The 14,720-nt window shown below is 40.6% G+C and overlaps 1 protein-coding gene across 2 annotated transcripts in view; it reads right to left on the bottom strand.

Moving 5' to 3' along the window:
- The window catches only part of GPR143 (G protein-coupled receptor 143), a 120,573-nt gene that overhangs the window by 11,157 nt on the left and 94,696 nt on the right, over positions 1-14,720 (bottom strand). For both annotated transcript variants that reach the window (XM_073616358.1, XM_073616357.1), the window contains exon 8: positions 5,441-5,687. In XM_073616358.1, coding sequence (XP_073472459.1) covers positions 5,441-5,687 — 247 coding nt within the window. The remainder of the gene's footprint in view (positions 1-5,440; positions 5,688-14,720) is intronic.

The following is a 14,720-nucleotide window of genomic DNA, read 5'->3' as shown; positions in this document are numbered from 1 at the left end:
TTACTTTTTATATGAGTGGATGGAAAAAATATACATCATTAAAATCAGATTTTATAAAGCTTCTTTCATTGTTTAAAATGATAAGCACCTGTGTTACATAGCCACATTGCCAAATATAACTTTTCTAAATGTACTCTATAAAAAGGATAAAGGGTCATAAGCCCTATATAAGTACAGTATATAATTATAGTATTTATTTTTGTATAAATTTTACTTGTGACAATATGATATGCATACTGCCAACGAGATGGGAAAGAGGGACACTTTAGGGCCAAATGTATATATGAAAAGGGATAACTCTAAGTTATATAATCATGAAAATAGCAAACACAATAATTTGGAGGTTTGTTGAAAAATTTAGTGGGATATAAAACTTTTCATTGTTAAATGGTATATTTGTTAATGAGGGCCTATTCATCAAACCAAAAACTGGGACAAGTGAGGAGGAAATAGTTATATTAGGAGATTTGGTTTTAAATTGACTGTCCCTCCTTGTCGTGTGGATGGGGTGTGAACAGGGCACATAGTGGTGACTTCTGTCTATTCAGTGTGGAAAAAACGTAGTTCTCTGTACATAGTATGACTGAGCACTTAGGGCAATCAGTGCCAATGAAAGCTTGGTTCACAGATTAACTCAATTATAGTGTTGGCATGCCAAAACAACTGAAAAGTTTGCTATTAAATATGCATTGAATAAAGGAGAAACATCAATATAACTGTAAAAAACAACTTTTATTTTGATGACTTCAGGTTGTAAAAATAATCCCTCTGATGTTTTTGGAAAGTTGTAACTTTATACACAGCTACTTTTTTAGAAAAAAAAAACATATTCTTTTTCACAATGCATACAAGAAGAACATTCATTTCCCCAAAAAAATATTTTAACCTGTCAAAGACACAATTTTGATTAACTATTGATAAAGGTGAAAATGCATTAAAATGTTGAATAAAGGCACTCTGAACTCCACAATTTAAAACAATATAAGTACATAAATCTTATATTTGGATATAATATCATTCCATATACTGTACTGTGCAAATATTTTAGGCAGGTGTAAAGAAATGCTGTAAAGTAAGAATGCTTTCAAAAAAATACTTGAATTGTTTATTTTTTAAATTTACAAAATGAAAAGTAAATGAACAAAAGAAGAATCTAAATCAATACAATATTTGGTGTGACTACCCTTTGGCTCAATTCTTGTAGGTACACTTGCACACAGCCTTTGAAGGAACTTAGCAGGCAGCTTGTTCCAAACATCTTGGAGTACTAACCAAAGATCTTCTGTGAATGTAGGCTGTTTCAAATCCTTCTGTTTCTTCATGTAATCTTAGACAAACTTGATGTTGAGATCAGGGCTCTGTGGGGCCAAACCATCACTTTCAGAACTCCTTGTTCTTCTTTATGCTGAAGATAGTTCCTAATGACATTGGCCACATGTTTGAATCATTGTCCTGCTGCAGAATACATTTGGAGCCAATCACATCTCGCCTTGATGGTATGGCACAATGGCTAAGTATCTGCCTGTATTTCTCAGCATTGAGGAAACTATTGATCAGGCAATGATGAGAACCGCAGACACAGTGGTCGGCCAAGCTTACTTGTCTTTGACATTGGAAGATGTCCAGCAGTACCATCAGCACAGAACTGGCAGAAACCAGTGGGAACCAGGTACACCCATCTATTTACCAGAGAAATCTGTCCAGAAGTGGTCTTCATGAAAGAATTGCGTCCAAAAAACCTTTCCTTAGATGTGGAAACAAGGCTAAGTGACTTAATTATGTGCAGAAAAATGGCAACGAGTGGATTGATGAGTCAAAATCAGGGAGGGATGTGACTGGCCCCAAATTTGTTCTGCAGCAGAACAATGACCCCAAACATACAGCCAATGTCAATAGGAAGTATGTAAAAAAAAAGAACAAGGAGTCCTGGAAGTGATGGTTTGGGCCCCACAGAACCCTGATCTTAACTGTCATGAAGACACAGAAGGATGTGAGGTAGCTTACATCCACAGAAGATCTGTGGTTAGTTCTCCAAGATGTTTGGAGCATCCTACCTACCAAATTCCTTCAACAACTGTGTGCAAGTGTACCTAGCAGAATTTATGCTGTTTTGAAGGTAAAGGGCGGTCACATCAAATATTGATTTGATTTGGATTTCTCTTCTGTTCAGTTAATTTCCATTTCGTTAACTGATAAAAAAAATAAACTATTAACACTTCTATTTGGAAAGCATTCTTAATTTACAGCATTTTTTCACAGCTGGCCTTAAAAACTTTTGCTCGGTATATATGTATATATATATATATATATATATATATATACACACACACATATACACACAACATTGATCAGCCATAATTTTAGGACTACTGACAGGTTAGGTAGGTGAATAATATTGATTATCTTGTTACAATGGCATCTCCAAGTCGGTGGGATATATTAGGCAGCAAGTAAACATGTTGTCCCTGAAGTTGATATGTTGAAAGCAGAAAAAATGGGCATAGCAATTTGTTGTGTATGGGGCTGGTAGCCACAGACCGATCAGGGTGCCCATGTTGACCCATGTTCACAGCCAAAAGTGCCTACACGTGCACATCAGAACTAGACCATGGAGCAATGGAAGAAGGTGGCCTTCGTGTTGACTTGACCTCCAAATTCTCCAGATCTCAATCCAATCGAGCATCTGTGGGATGTGCTGGAAAAGCAAGTCTTACCCATGGAGGACCCACCTTGCAACTTACAAGAATTAAAGGATCTGCTACTGACAGCTTGGTACCAGATACCACAGCATACCTTCAGAGGTCTAGTGGAGTCCATGCCTTGATGAGCCTGGGCTGTTTTGGTGACAAAAGGGGGACTTACCTAATATTAGGTGGGTGGTCATAAAGTTATGGCTGATCAGTGTATATATATATATATATATATATATATATATATATATATATATATATATATATATACATCTATAAAATACAGTATATGTACACATAACAAAATACTATATTACCAAAAATATTGGGATGCCTGCCTTTACACACATGAACATTAATGACATCCCAGTCTTAGTCCATAGGGTTCAATATTGAGTTGGCCCACCCTTTGCAGCTATAACAGCCTCAACTCTTCTGGGAAGGCTGTCCACAAGGTTTAGGAGTGTGTCTATGGGAATGTTTGACCATTCTTCCAGAAGCGCATTTGTGAGGTCAGACACTGATGTTGGACGAGAAGGCCTGGCTTGCAGTCTCTTCTCTAATTCATCCCAAAGGTGTTCTATCGGGCTTAGGTCAAGTCATGTTGAAACAGGAAGGGGCCATCCCCAAACTGTTCCAACAAAGCTGGGAGTATGAAATTGTCCAAAATGTCTTGGTATGCTGATGCTTTAAGAGTTCCCTTCACTGGAACTAAGGGGTCAAGCCCAACCCCTGAAAAACAACCCCACACCATCATTTCCCCCTCCACCAAATGATTTGGACCAGTGCACAAAGCAAAGTTCATAAAGACATGGATGAGCGAGTTTGGGGTGAAGGAACCTGGCCTGCACAGAGACCTGACCACAACCCAATAGAACACCTTTGGGATGAATTTGAGAGGAGAATGCGAGCCAGGTCTTCTCATTCACATCATGTGCCTGACCTCACAAATGTGCTTCTGGAAGAATAGTCAAAGAGTCGCATAGACACACTCCTAAACCTTGTGGACAGCCTTCCCAGAAGAGTTGAAGCTGTTATAGCTGCAAAGGGTGAGCCAACACAATATTGAACCCTACAGACTAAGACTGGGATGCCATTAAAGTTCATGTGCGTGTAAAGGCACGCGTCCCAATGCTTTTGGTAATATAGTGTATGTCTATACATACATATATATATACACAGTATATATACGTATGTCTAGCTGATACTATCAAACTATCATAACAAACTGCTATGTTTGTAGGTTTACACTAGCAGACAACAGGATACAAGTTGGCCTAGATACCATTCGGCAAATGATACTTGTATGAAAGTGGAAGTAAACCCTTTTTTGATCTTGTACCTACATATAAGCCTATAATAAGGCTTACCTGTAGGTACAGTGAATATCTCCTGAACCTGCCCGGTTTAGGAGATATTCACACTGCATGCAGGTGGTGACGTCACTGGCGCATACGCTCTGAAGGGACAGCATACCTGTGCCTCTGTCCATAACGTGACCGCGTTGTGGCCAATCAGACGGCCGGAGGACACAAACTAGGAAGGAAGACCGGGTGAAGATGGAAGTGCCTTCAGTGATGACAGCGCGCTGATGAAGGGTTTCATTCTAAGGTAAGTATTTCATAATGTGCGAGTATGCGATGAATACTTGCATATTATGCCATTGTCTTACAGGGTTAACAAAAAATTGTGATTTGCTACCGCTTTAATGAGGGTGGCAAAGTGGGGGCAAAGAAGTAGGGAAGATTTTGTCCACAGTGTCTATGTAGGTTGTTAGGGATACACAGGGTACATACATTTAAAGCATCACACTAACAACCTAGACCTGATGCACTACCAGAGAAATATAACCAAGTCATTCAAACTAAACAAACTATAACAGTATGGTGTTGCAGTTTTTATTACTGGAGGATCAGAAATACCCACCCTATAGTCATTTTATGTGGCGGTCCACCCTTTAAGGGCTCACCTTGAGAAAGTGTAGACTACCAAGTGGAATGTCCATTTGTCAGACTGTTATAAACAATTTTTCATTTCTGCTCTTCCTGCAGTAGATGTGAGTATCCCCTTTCCTTGTTCTCAAAAATGGAAAGATTTTATTTATGTATTTTACTGCCTGGTATTAGTCAGACACAGAGTAAAACATGCTAAACACAGAAGTATACATAATTCTTTCAAGTTTTTTACATTAACCTAGATTTAGTAGGTCTCTTTAACTGTTCAGCATCTAGCAAAATCTGAAATTCCCATTTTAGGTGGACTGATCATAAGGTCAAACCCCTCAAAACCCATCCAAAGTATAAGGAGATAAGCAAAAAGTTAAAGGCTGTGTTGAAGGATAACAGCTTGTGGTCAAATGGATTCCTAATTTAGTATGGCCAAATGGAGTTGAATTTAAATTCAAACACACATTTAATATGGCCAAATGGATTTGTAGAAGTTTAATGTTCAACCCAATAGTAGCTAATTATAAAGGTAACCTAGAACTACATCAACATGCAATTATACATCTTTTCTTGTGGTCATTTTCACCTAATCAATAATACTTTTATCATTTCTGTAGCTTATTCTCTGAGAAATATTTTATCAACTCACAGCAGTTCAGTACATTGACACATAAACCTTTCAATTTAATAAAAGGTCCAGTAAATCACTAATATAATAGGGAACTTTTGGACAGACTGCCAGGAACTACCAGCCTTGGTAAATAGGGGAGTTTCTGGTTATCCTCTCAGCTATACTCCCATTACCTTCAGAAAGCATGCCCAGTGCCTCATCCGTTTGCTGGCTGTTCCCCATCCCAGCTTTGTTGGGGTCCTGGATGTAGCCAGGGTAGTTCAAGAAAGAACCTATTCGGCCATTGTGTTCAGATGCAGATTCACTAGTCAAATGTTCGAATGAGATTTCCTTGTGCTTAAGCCTGACATCAATGTTCCATCCTGTCCATCCATACAAAGCCAAAGTAAAGAGGAATCCCTGCATTGGGTTCAGTATGCCCTTAACAAAAAGAATATAGAATATGTATAAGTTTAAGATTTTACAATATAAGGACATACTAGGAACAGACAATACACTTATGTAAATAAGCATTGCAGTGCATATGGAAAGCAGTCACTTCTGAGAAAGTAAAGTTAGGGAATTAAATATCATACCAACAAAGTATTTTATGTGATCAGAATAAAGTGAAGCGCTCTCTTGTGCCTCAATTTGTTGGGAAAACCTTTGTGTTCGGAGCTAAAAGTGTATTTTCACTTCCCTAATTAATATAACATCTTCTTTATATGTGTTACATGTTCCCATTCACATAGTATAACTGAAAATTTTTAATAATGTTGTTTACATTTTTTTTGTGCTTCTTTTTTTTAGCTTCTCATAGCAATTTAATACTAAGTAGGAAGCTACTGGCCGTACTGTGCTGGCAGATCACCTTCTTAGTTGTAAATTAGATTTCAACACTAGGGGGTTGATTTACTAAAGGCAAATCCAGTTTGCAATACAAGTGCACTGCAAGTGCATTTGGAAGTGCAGTCGTTGTAGATCTGAACGGGAAGATCTGAAATGAGGGGAAGCTCTGCTGATTTTATCATCCAATCATCTGCAAGCTAAAATGCTGTTTTTTATTTTCCTTGCGCGTCCCCCTCAGATCTACAGCGACTGCACCTCCAAGTGCACTTTTAGCGCACATTCAAGTGCACTTGCAGTGCATTTGTAGTGCAAAGTGGATTTGCCTTTAGTAAATAAACCCCTGTGTGTCCTAACAAAGGGTTAAAGACCTTGAGGTTTGGATTCTGCATTGTTTTTTAATAAAATGAATCTGGCTCTGTACCCATGTTGTCTCTCTGAAATTGTTCAGATAGCTTGCAGACCTGTGTACAGTATAATCATGCTCCAAAGAAACAACTAGAAAAGGTAAGGAATATTTTTATTAATATTATGTTTTATCACTATTATTTTTTGTTACATTTACTAACAAACGTGAAGTAAAGGTTTTTCAGATTTTACTTTAAGAGTGTCAAAAGTGGAAATACACTTTAAAGCTTATCTAAAGCCTGAACTGTTTTTTGCAGTATTGGATACAGTAGGGAATGGTAGGCTTAACAAAAGAATGAAGTGCCACAAAAATACATTTCTTAGCAAAACCATAGCTCCCAACTGTCCCTGATTTTGAGGGACTGTCCCTGGTTTGGTACAAAGTCCCTCTGTCCCTCTTTCCTCCACATTTGTCCCTCATTTTGGTCTGATCTATATAGTTGTATAGAAAAAGCACATTTTATCTTTCAAAAAGTGTTTCCCAGTGATAAACCTTTTTTAAAAGCCAAGATAAAAGAATAGTAGTGGTAAAAAAAAAAAGCAATTGTGGGTTTAAAGTGTTACTAAACCAAGTAATAAGGATGAGCCGAACACCCCCCCCGGTTCGGTTCGGACCAGAACATGTGAACAGGCAAAAAATTTGGTCGAACACCCGAACATCGTCTATGGGACACGAACATGAAAAATGAAAAGTGCTCATTTTAGAGGCTTATATGCAAGTTATTGTCATAAAAAGTGTTTGGGGACCTGGGTCCTGCCCCACGGGACATGTATCAATGTGTTTTTCTCGAGAGCAGTGATTTTAATAATGCTTAAAGTGAAACAATAAAAATAAAATATTCCTTTAAATATTGTGTCTTGGGGGGTGTCTATAGTATGCCTGTAAAGTGGCGCCATTTTCCCGTGTTTAGAACAGTACCACAGCAAAATTACTTTTCTAAAGGAAAAAAGTCATTTAAAACTGATTGCGGCTGTAAAGAATTGTCAGGTCTCGGCAATATAGATAAAACTCATTGAAAAAAACAGCATGGGTTCCCCCCAGTCCATTACCAGGCCCTTTGGGTCTGGTATGAATATTAAGGGGAACCTCAAACCAAAAATTTAAAAAAATATTGCGTGGGGGTCCCCCCAAAATCCATACCAGGCCCTTCAGGTCTGATATGGAAATTAAGGGGAACCCTGCGTCAAATAAAAAAATGGCGTAGGGGTCCCCCCCAAAATCCATACCAGACCCTTCAGGTCTGGTATGAGTTTTAAGGGGAACCCGTGCCAAAATTAAAGAGAAAATGGTGTAGGGGTCCCCCCAAAATCCATACCAGACCCTTATCTGAGCACGCAACCTGGCAGGCGGCAGGAAAAGAGGGGGGGACAAGAGAGTGGCCCCCCCTCCTGAACTGTACCAGGCCACAATCCATCAACATGGGGAGGGTGCTTTGAAGTAGCCCCACATAGCACCTTGCCCCCATGTTGATGGGGACAAGGGCATCATCCCCACAACCCTTGCCCAGTTGTTGTGGGGGTGCCTGCCACCCCTGACACCACGTGATGTCAGAGGAAGGCGGGGTCACCTGTTTACTTCACCGAGTGGCCCCACCCTCAGCTATATAATAGCTGTCGTCGAGAAGAAGCGTCACTCTGCGGAAGCCTCCCATGGAGGCGGAGGTGTTGTGGCTTTTTTTTTCTTTTTTTGGATTGGCGGCGGCGTGAGATGGACCTACATCATGGGACATTTTAATTTTTTTATACCCCACAACCCCCACAACCACCGGGCAAGTGTTGTGGGGATGAGGCCATTGTCCCCATCAACATGGGGACAAGGTGCTGTGGGGGGCTACTCCAAAGCACCCTCCCCATGTTGAGGGCATGTGGCCTGGTATGGTTCAGGGGGGGCTCTCTCATCTCTTTTCCTGCTGCCTGCCAGGTTGCATGCTCAGATAAGGGTCGGGTATGGATTTTGGGGACCCCTACGCCATTTTTTTTTTCAAATTTGGCACAGGGTTCCCCTTAATTTCCATACCAGACCTGAAGGGCCTGGTATGGATTTTGGGGGGACCCCCACGCAATTTTTTTTTTATTTTTGGTTCGGGGTTCCCCTTAATATTCATACCAGACCCAAAGGGCCTGGTAATGGACTGGGGGGGAACCCATGCCATTTTTTTCAATGAGTTTCATCTATATTGCCGAGACCCGACAATTCATTACTGCCGCGATCAGTTTTAAATTACTTTTTTCCTTTAGAAATGTCATTTTGCTGCGGTACTGTTCTAAACACGGGAAAACTGTGCCACTTTACAGGCATACTATAGACACCCCCCAGGCACGATATTTAAAGGAATATTTCATTTTTATTGTTTCACTTTAAGCATTATTAAAATCACTGCTCCCGAAAAAACAGCTGTTTTTAAAACTTTTTTTTTCATTGATACATGTCCCCTGGGGCAGGACCCGGGTCCCCAAACACTTTTTCTGACAATAACTTGCATATAAGTCTTTAAAATGAGCACTTTTGGTTTTTCGTGTTAGTGTCCCATAGACTTTAATGGTGTTCCGCGGCTTTCGAATTTGCCACAAAAACTGCATGTTCGGTGTTCACCAAACGTCCAAACAACCAAATCCAAATCCAAACTAATGCTGGGGCTGAACCGTTCGCCCATCCCTACCCAGTAACATGAAAATAGTTAATCTGCCCCCCACAGTGCCCACAGCTTATAAATCTTCCTTTAACATTAAAATACTGCCACTATATACCTTTTCAGATGATCTGTATATAACCCGGTTACATCACAAAACTGCACAGTTTCTCCAGTGCTGAGAGTTCAGGAAGGTGGAGATCTGCAGCCTGCATACACGCCCGCCCACATGTGTGAGGTCAATATCATGTGACCTGGCTATCTCTGAGAACAAGAAAAAGTTCTCTCGAGCATAAAAGACACAACTGAGCATGTGCAGGTTGGCTATTGCATGTGTGTTAGCTGGCTTTTCCCAGATAGACATTGCAGGGAGGGGGGGCTCTATGCATATAGGATAAAACAGCCTTTTTACACAATGCAGAGGATTAACCCCTTAAGTTCCACAGTGAGTGTAACAAGCATGCTATGCTGCATATACAGAATGATTAACACTTTAACTTTTATTTTTTGTGTAATTCTCCTTTAAGGGGGGCATGGCAGGAGGTGTGCCCTATGCCTGCATACTTTTATTATTATTATAGAGGATACTTTTGCTAATAGGTGTTCCTCATTCCCATCTCTAAAAGTTGAGAGGTATACAGAACCTGTAAACACATTTTACCCAAAAAAGTTTCCCTGTCCAAAATCACGAGGACGACGCCACTGCATCCTGCTACATTCCAGCTATTGGCAGGTCCCACCATGCTCCTTTTAGCCAAGATCTAGGATGGACTTCAATAATCGCCTGGTTCCAATGCTGGCATTAGGGAGCAGGTTGCTTCTAACTTTCACCCATGCCCATGATAAGCTGGAACTCCATATCAACTCTTGTAAATGCAACAGTTTTTTGTTTTTTTTTATAGTAAAGGTTCAATAATTATCACTGTAGTTAGGTCAGTGTGCCTCTCCCTTTAATTCTGTTGTTTCATTATGGTTTATCCCAATAATGTTTTGCAGGAAAGCTGAAGGACCAGTACATCGCCAGTGTACCGAGTAGGGCAAGTTGTGACTTTCTTTTTATTCTGTAGTGGGGAAAGGTTGAAACCCCTGTCAAGTATTTTTCTTTTTGTCTGTGTTCAGATGGGGAGATTGCTCTTCACTTACTGTTCTAGACACAGAAGTAGAAATCTCTCCAAAATAATAGGAAATTCACTTTTAAAGTGAACCTTCAGTAATTTTTTCAACGTTCCATCTATTAAATCTCCCGCCCTTATCTTTGGATAGTAAAAAAAAAATTCTGCCAGTAAATACCTTATAAAGCTCACGTCCCGTTTCTTGCCTGATAAAAAGCCTAGGCTTATGACATCATGTACAGCTCTCTCTCCCACTCACTCTCGTGAGAGTTTGCCAGGAAGGGAGGGGGGGTGAGTCATAAGAGGACCAATGACATCTGCAGGGCTGCAGAGCTAGAGATGTGTGTGCCTCTGTGTGTCTGTGTAAATCCAGGAAGTGAACAGGCAGCAGTTTCAGCTGCCCACAGTTAAAATGGTTGCAGCCAGACTTAGTGGAGGGTGATTTCTGCAGCACACTGGGCAAGTACAGAATTACAGTATGTATAAAATAATATGCAAAGTGGTTGGAGGGAAGCTTCAGAATGGCAAAGATGTTTTTATTACAAATTATGTGAGCAGACTGCAGTTCCCATTAAGATGGCCATATATGGATCAAAATTTGTCCAGTCGCACTGAATCGGCCAAAGATTAATCCATGTATGGGCTAGCTGGTTGTACGCAAGTCGATCCATTTGTGTACAACCAGCCTGTTGGGTTTTTCCTGAACAATTAGTGCTGCAGGCTATAGCCGGTAATACTGTTGATTATACACAATACCGCTGCGGCAAGGATTCCCCCATCAGCACAGAGTGTGTTAAGGTGGTAATCGGCACTTTTTTAAAATTTGACCCGCTGATTGAACAAAAAGAAAAAGTATAATATATGGCCAGCCTTAGACAGGTTTGACCACTCAAGTAGCTCTTTTCTATTCCTATTCCTGTCACGTCTTTAAAATTTTGGTTTTCCCATCACTTTCTGTTGTATTGACAATGGCCATTAGGACTAAAGCTGGCCAACACAGCTGCCTGAATACAATGGTGCTGCCAAGCAGTGACTGCATCTGATAGGACGCAGGCACTCTTCAGCCAAAAATTTTTCACCTAGCTCAGTTGATTTTCAATTCAACTCTTGTTGAATAGGGTGGTACATGCAGAGTAACCCATGGATCAAATTTCTGCTAGTTGAGCAAGAATCAGCTGATCTTCTAGATTGTAAGCTCCACCTGTGTTGAATTGTATTTTAACTGTACCGTCTGTCCTCATGTTGTAAAGTGCTGCGCAAACTGTTGGCGATATATAAATCCTGTATAGTAATAATAATAATTTCCGAGTCATGTAGAGCTAGCTTATCAGAGAAAATGAATCTTTCCAGTGAAAACAGGCAGTAATAAAAATCAAACAGCAGCATAGAAAAAATCCCAGCTGAACTTACCAGCCAGCCTGCAACAGACCAAAATGTCCTGTCTAACAGTTCACGTTAAAAGCAGGGGTTTAGTTTGCACACATTTGCAAATACATGGTGCAGAGGTCAGATCACAGCACCCCAATATTATCTACAGTCCTAACTCTATAAAATTGTGAGAGCCTCCATAGTAGGAGCACATATATAATAATGGATAGATTTAGGGCAGGTATGCCTGGAGGGAGCCCACCCCTCCTTAAATGTACAGGGGGGGGCACTAGACACCCAGCAAATAACAAGATGGCAGAAAAGGTTAGACAGGACAATTCAGTTTGTTGCAGGCTCTCTGGTAAGTTAGCTGGGAATTTTTCATTGTTGTTGTTTGGCATACATTGCCCTTCCATGTGTTCCTTATTGTTAAGGCCATTTATAGGTTTGGGCAGTTGCGGTTTGTTTGTACAAGTAATAAAAATCAGACAGAGGTTTTAACCCTGTGCACTCCTTCGAGAGCTAAAAAATGTTGGCTTAAAGCGGAAATTTAGTCATTTTTTCATCTTTCCATCTATTAAATCTTTTGCCCTTGTTGTTTTAACTTTGGATAGTAAACATGTGTTTTCTGCCAGTAAATACCTATATTATACAGTCCACTTCCTGATTCTTGTCTGGTAAAAAGCCTAGGCTTATAACATCATGCACAGCTCTCTCTCTCTCACTCTTGTGAAAGTTTGCCAGAAAGGGAGGGGGATGAGTCATAAGAGAGCCAATGAGAGCTGCAGAGCTGGAGGTGTGCCTCTTTGTGTCTGTGTAAATCCAGGAAGTGAACAGGCAGCAGCTTCAGCTGCCCACAGTTAAAATGGTTGCAGTCAGACTCAGTGGAGGGAGATTTCTGCAGCATATTTGGTAAGTACAGAATCACAGTATATATAAAATATTATGCAAAGTGGTTGGGGGGGGGGCTTTGGAATGGCAATGTTTTTATTACAAATTATTTGAGGGCTTATTCATTGCTGTAATGAGCAGTATTAAAATTACATACAGTTGCATAGATGCCAGTGGATCCAAACTGCAGCACACCACAATGCATATGCTGTGTACTGTAGTGCCCTGCATTAAAAACCGCTGCAGATCCATTTTTTAGTCTGATGCTATACATTCCATTCAAAATTAATGAACTGCCTTAATGCAATGCATGTTACCGTGCAAAATACTACACCTAAGGCATCGGACCTCAGTGGTTTGAAGGGGACCTTAAAATGTTTTTTTTTTTTTTTTTTTAACCCTCTCCAGCATTGTCCTCAGCTTCTTCTGTCCAACATCATCGGTGCATTGTTTACTATTACACTATCATGCACAGATGCATTGGGTGTGGTGCAAACAATAGGTGCCACTCAATGCATTAATGCAATGCAAAAGTGTGATTCAGCTCATGAGGGAAGTGTGTACCGAAAGAAATATGGAAGCTACCTTACATGTAAATTCTATCTGGCAGGCTGTCATACTGGGCAATGGCTGCAATACAAATACAGAAGGCTGGGATGACACCCAATCTTCTAGCATTTCCAGAAGGTGGTTAGTAATGGCAACTTACATAGTTGACTTTAAACATTGAATAGCAGATTTCCTTGCCATAATAAAGTCTGCCTTCCATAATGCCCAAAGCAAACATGATAAAGTAAAAATCATTTTTTTTAATTCCTCAAAAACTGTATCAAAACCTTTTGCTATTAAAGAAAAGTAAACTGAATCATGTGAAGTCAGTAAATGACAAGTGACAGCCAGATTATTGTGTATGGCTGGGATATTTTAGGGGTCAGTGCTCCATCAGGAAGTAGACCTGGAAAGTGTATAAAACGGTGTTTAAAATGTTTTTCTGAAACATTTTAAAACAAAACTTGGGCAGTAGGGGAGCACTGGGTCACATGGGTCATTAATGTGGTATTCACCCAAAAGCAAACATTTATTATATTGCAGCTTACCAATTCTTAGATACGATGGCTGTATTTGTTTTCTTTTTTAGGCGTTCTTTCCTTTATTTGCATCTGGGTGGCACAGTGGTGTAGTGGTAGCACTCTCACCTAGCAGTAAAAAGGGTCACTGGTTTGAATCCCAACCACAACACTACCTGCCTGGCGTTTGCATGTTCTCCATGTGCCTGCGTGGGTTTCCTCCGGGTACACCGGTTTCCTCCCACACTCCAAAGACATGCTGGTATGTTAACTGGCTTCTGTCTAACTTGTCCCTAGTATGTATGAATGTGAGTTAGGGACCTTAGATTGTAAGCTCCTTGAGGGTATGGACCAATGTACAATGTATATGTAAAGCGCTGCTTAAATTGATGGCGCTATATAAGTAACTTAAAGAATTATAATCTTCTGATCTGGCCACTAAGTCTGTTTTTCACCAGAACAAGCTTTTATGCAGTTAGAACATTGAGACAAACCTAGGGATGCACCGATACCGGTACCGATACTTGGCATTTTCGGGGGTATCGGCACTCGTGAAAATGCGCCGATACCAGAAACCGATACCGGAAGTGACGTCAGCTTGGACGGAGCTTGGGAAATGGATAAGGTTGCGGCCTCTCCACATGGCAATGAGTGCTGTTTCCCTCATGACATGTGTTTTGCTGCTGCTGCTGAGCCTGCTACATGGCTGCCCCACATGGCGAGCGTCCTCCTTACACCATGTCCCCTCATGGCGGACGGTGAGTGCTCTTCTCTATTTCTAACTGTTGCTTGCTTTCTTCTTATGTGTCCCGCACCTGGTGATTGCTGTACAGTACTACTAGCTTACATCATCATTTGCCTAACATGGCGGACGGCCTGTGTTATACTTAAGTTAGTTTTGACCCACATTGTCTCTCTCTTGCCTAACATGGCGGCCGGCCTGTGTTACACTCTCTCTTGCCTAACATAATGTCCACTGTCCAGCATGGCGGCTGTGTGTGTGTTACATAACTTAGTGTCCCACATTGTCTCTGTTGCCTAACATGTCCATCATGGCGTCAAATGACTACTACTGTTACATAAATCATCATTGTCTCTTGCCTAACATTTTCCTGCATGTGCCTTTCTGAAACCATCCTCTGCTTTTTGTAT

The sequence above is a fragment of the Aquarana catesbeiana genome, linkage group LG02 (genome assembly GCF_042186555.1).
Source record: "Aquarana catesbeiana isolate 2022-GZ linkage group LG02, ASM4218655v1, whole genome shotgun sequence".
Classification (NCBI taxonomy): domain Eukaryota; kingdom Metazoa; phylum Chordata; class Amphibia; order Anura; family Ranidae; genus Aquarana; species Aquarana catesbeiana.
The sequence above is the reverse complement of the archived record's forward strand: the minus strand, read 5'-3'. Positions and strand labels throughout refer to the sequence as shown.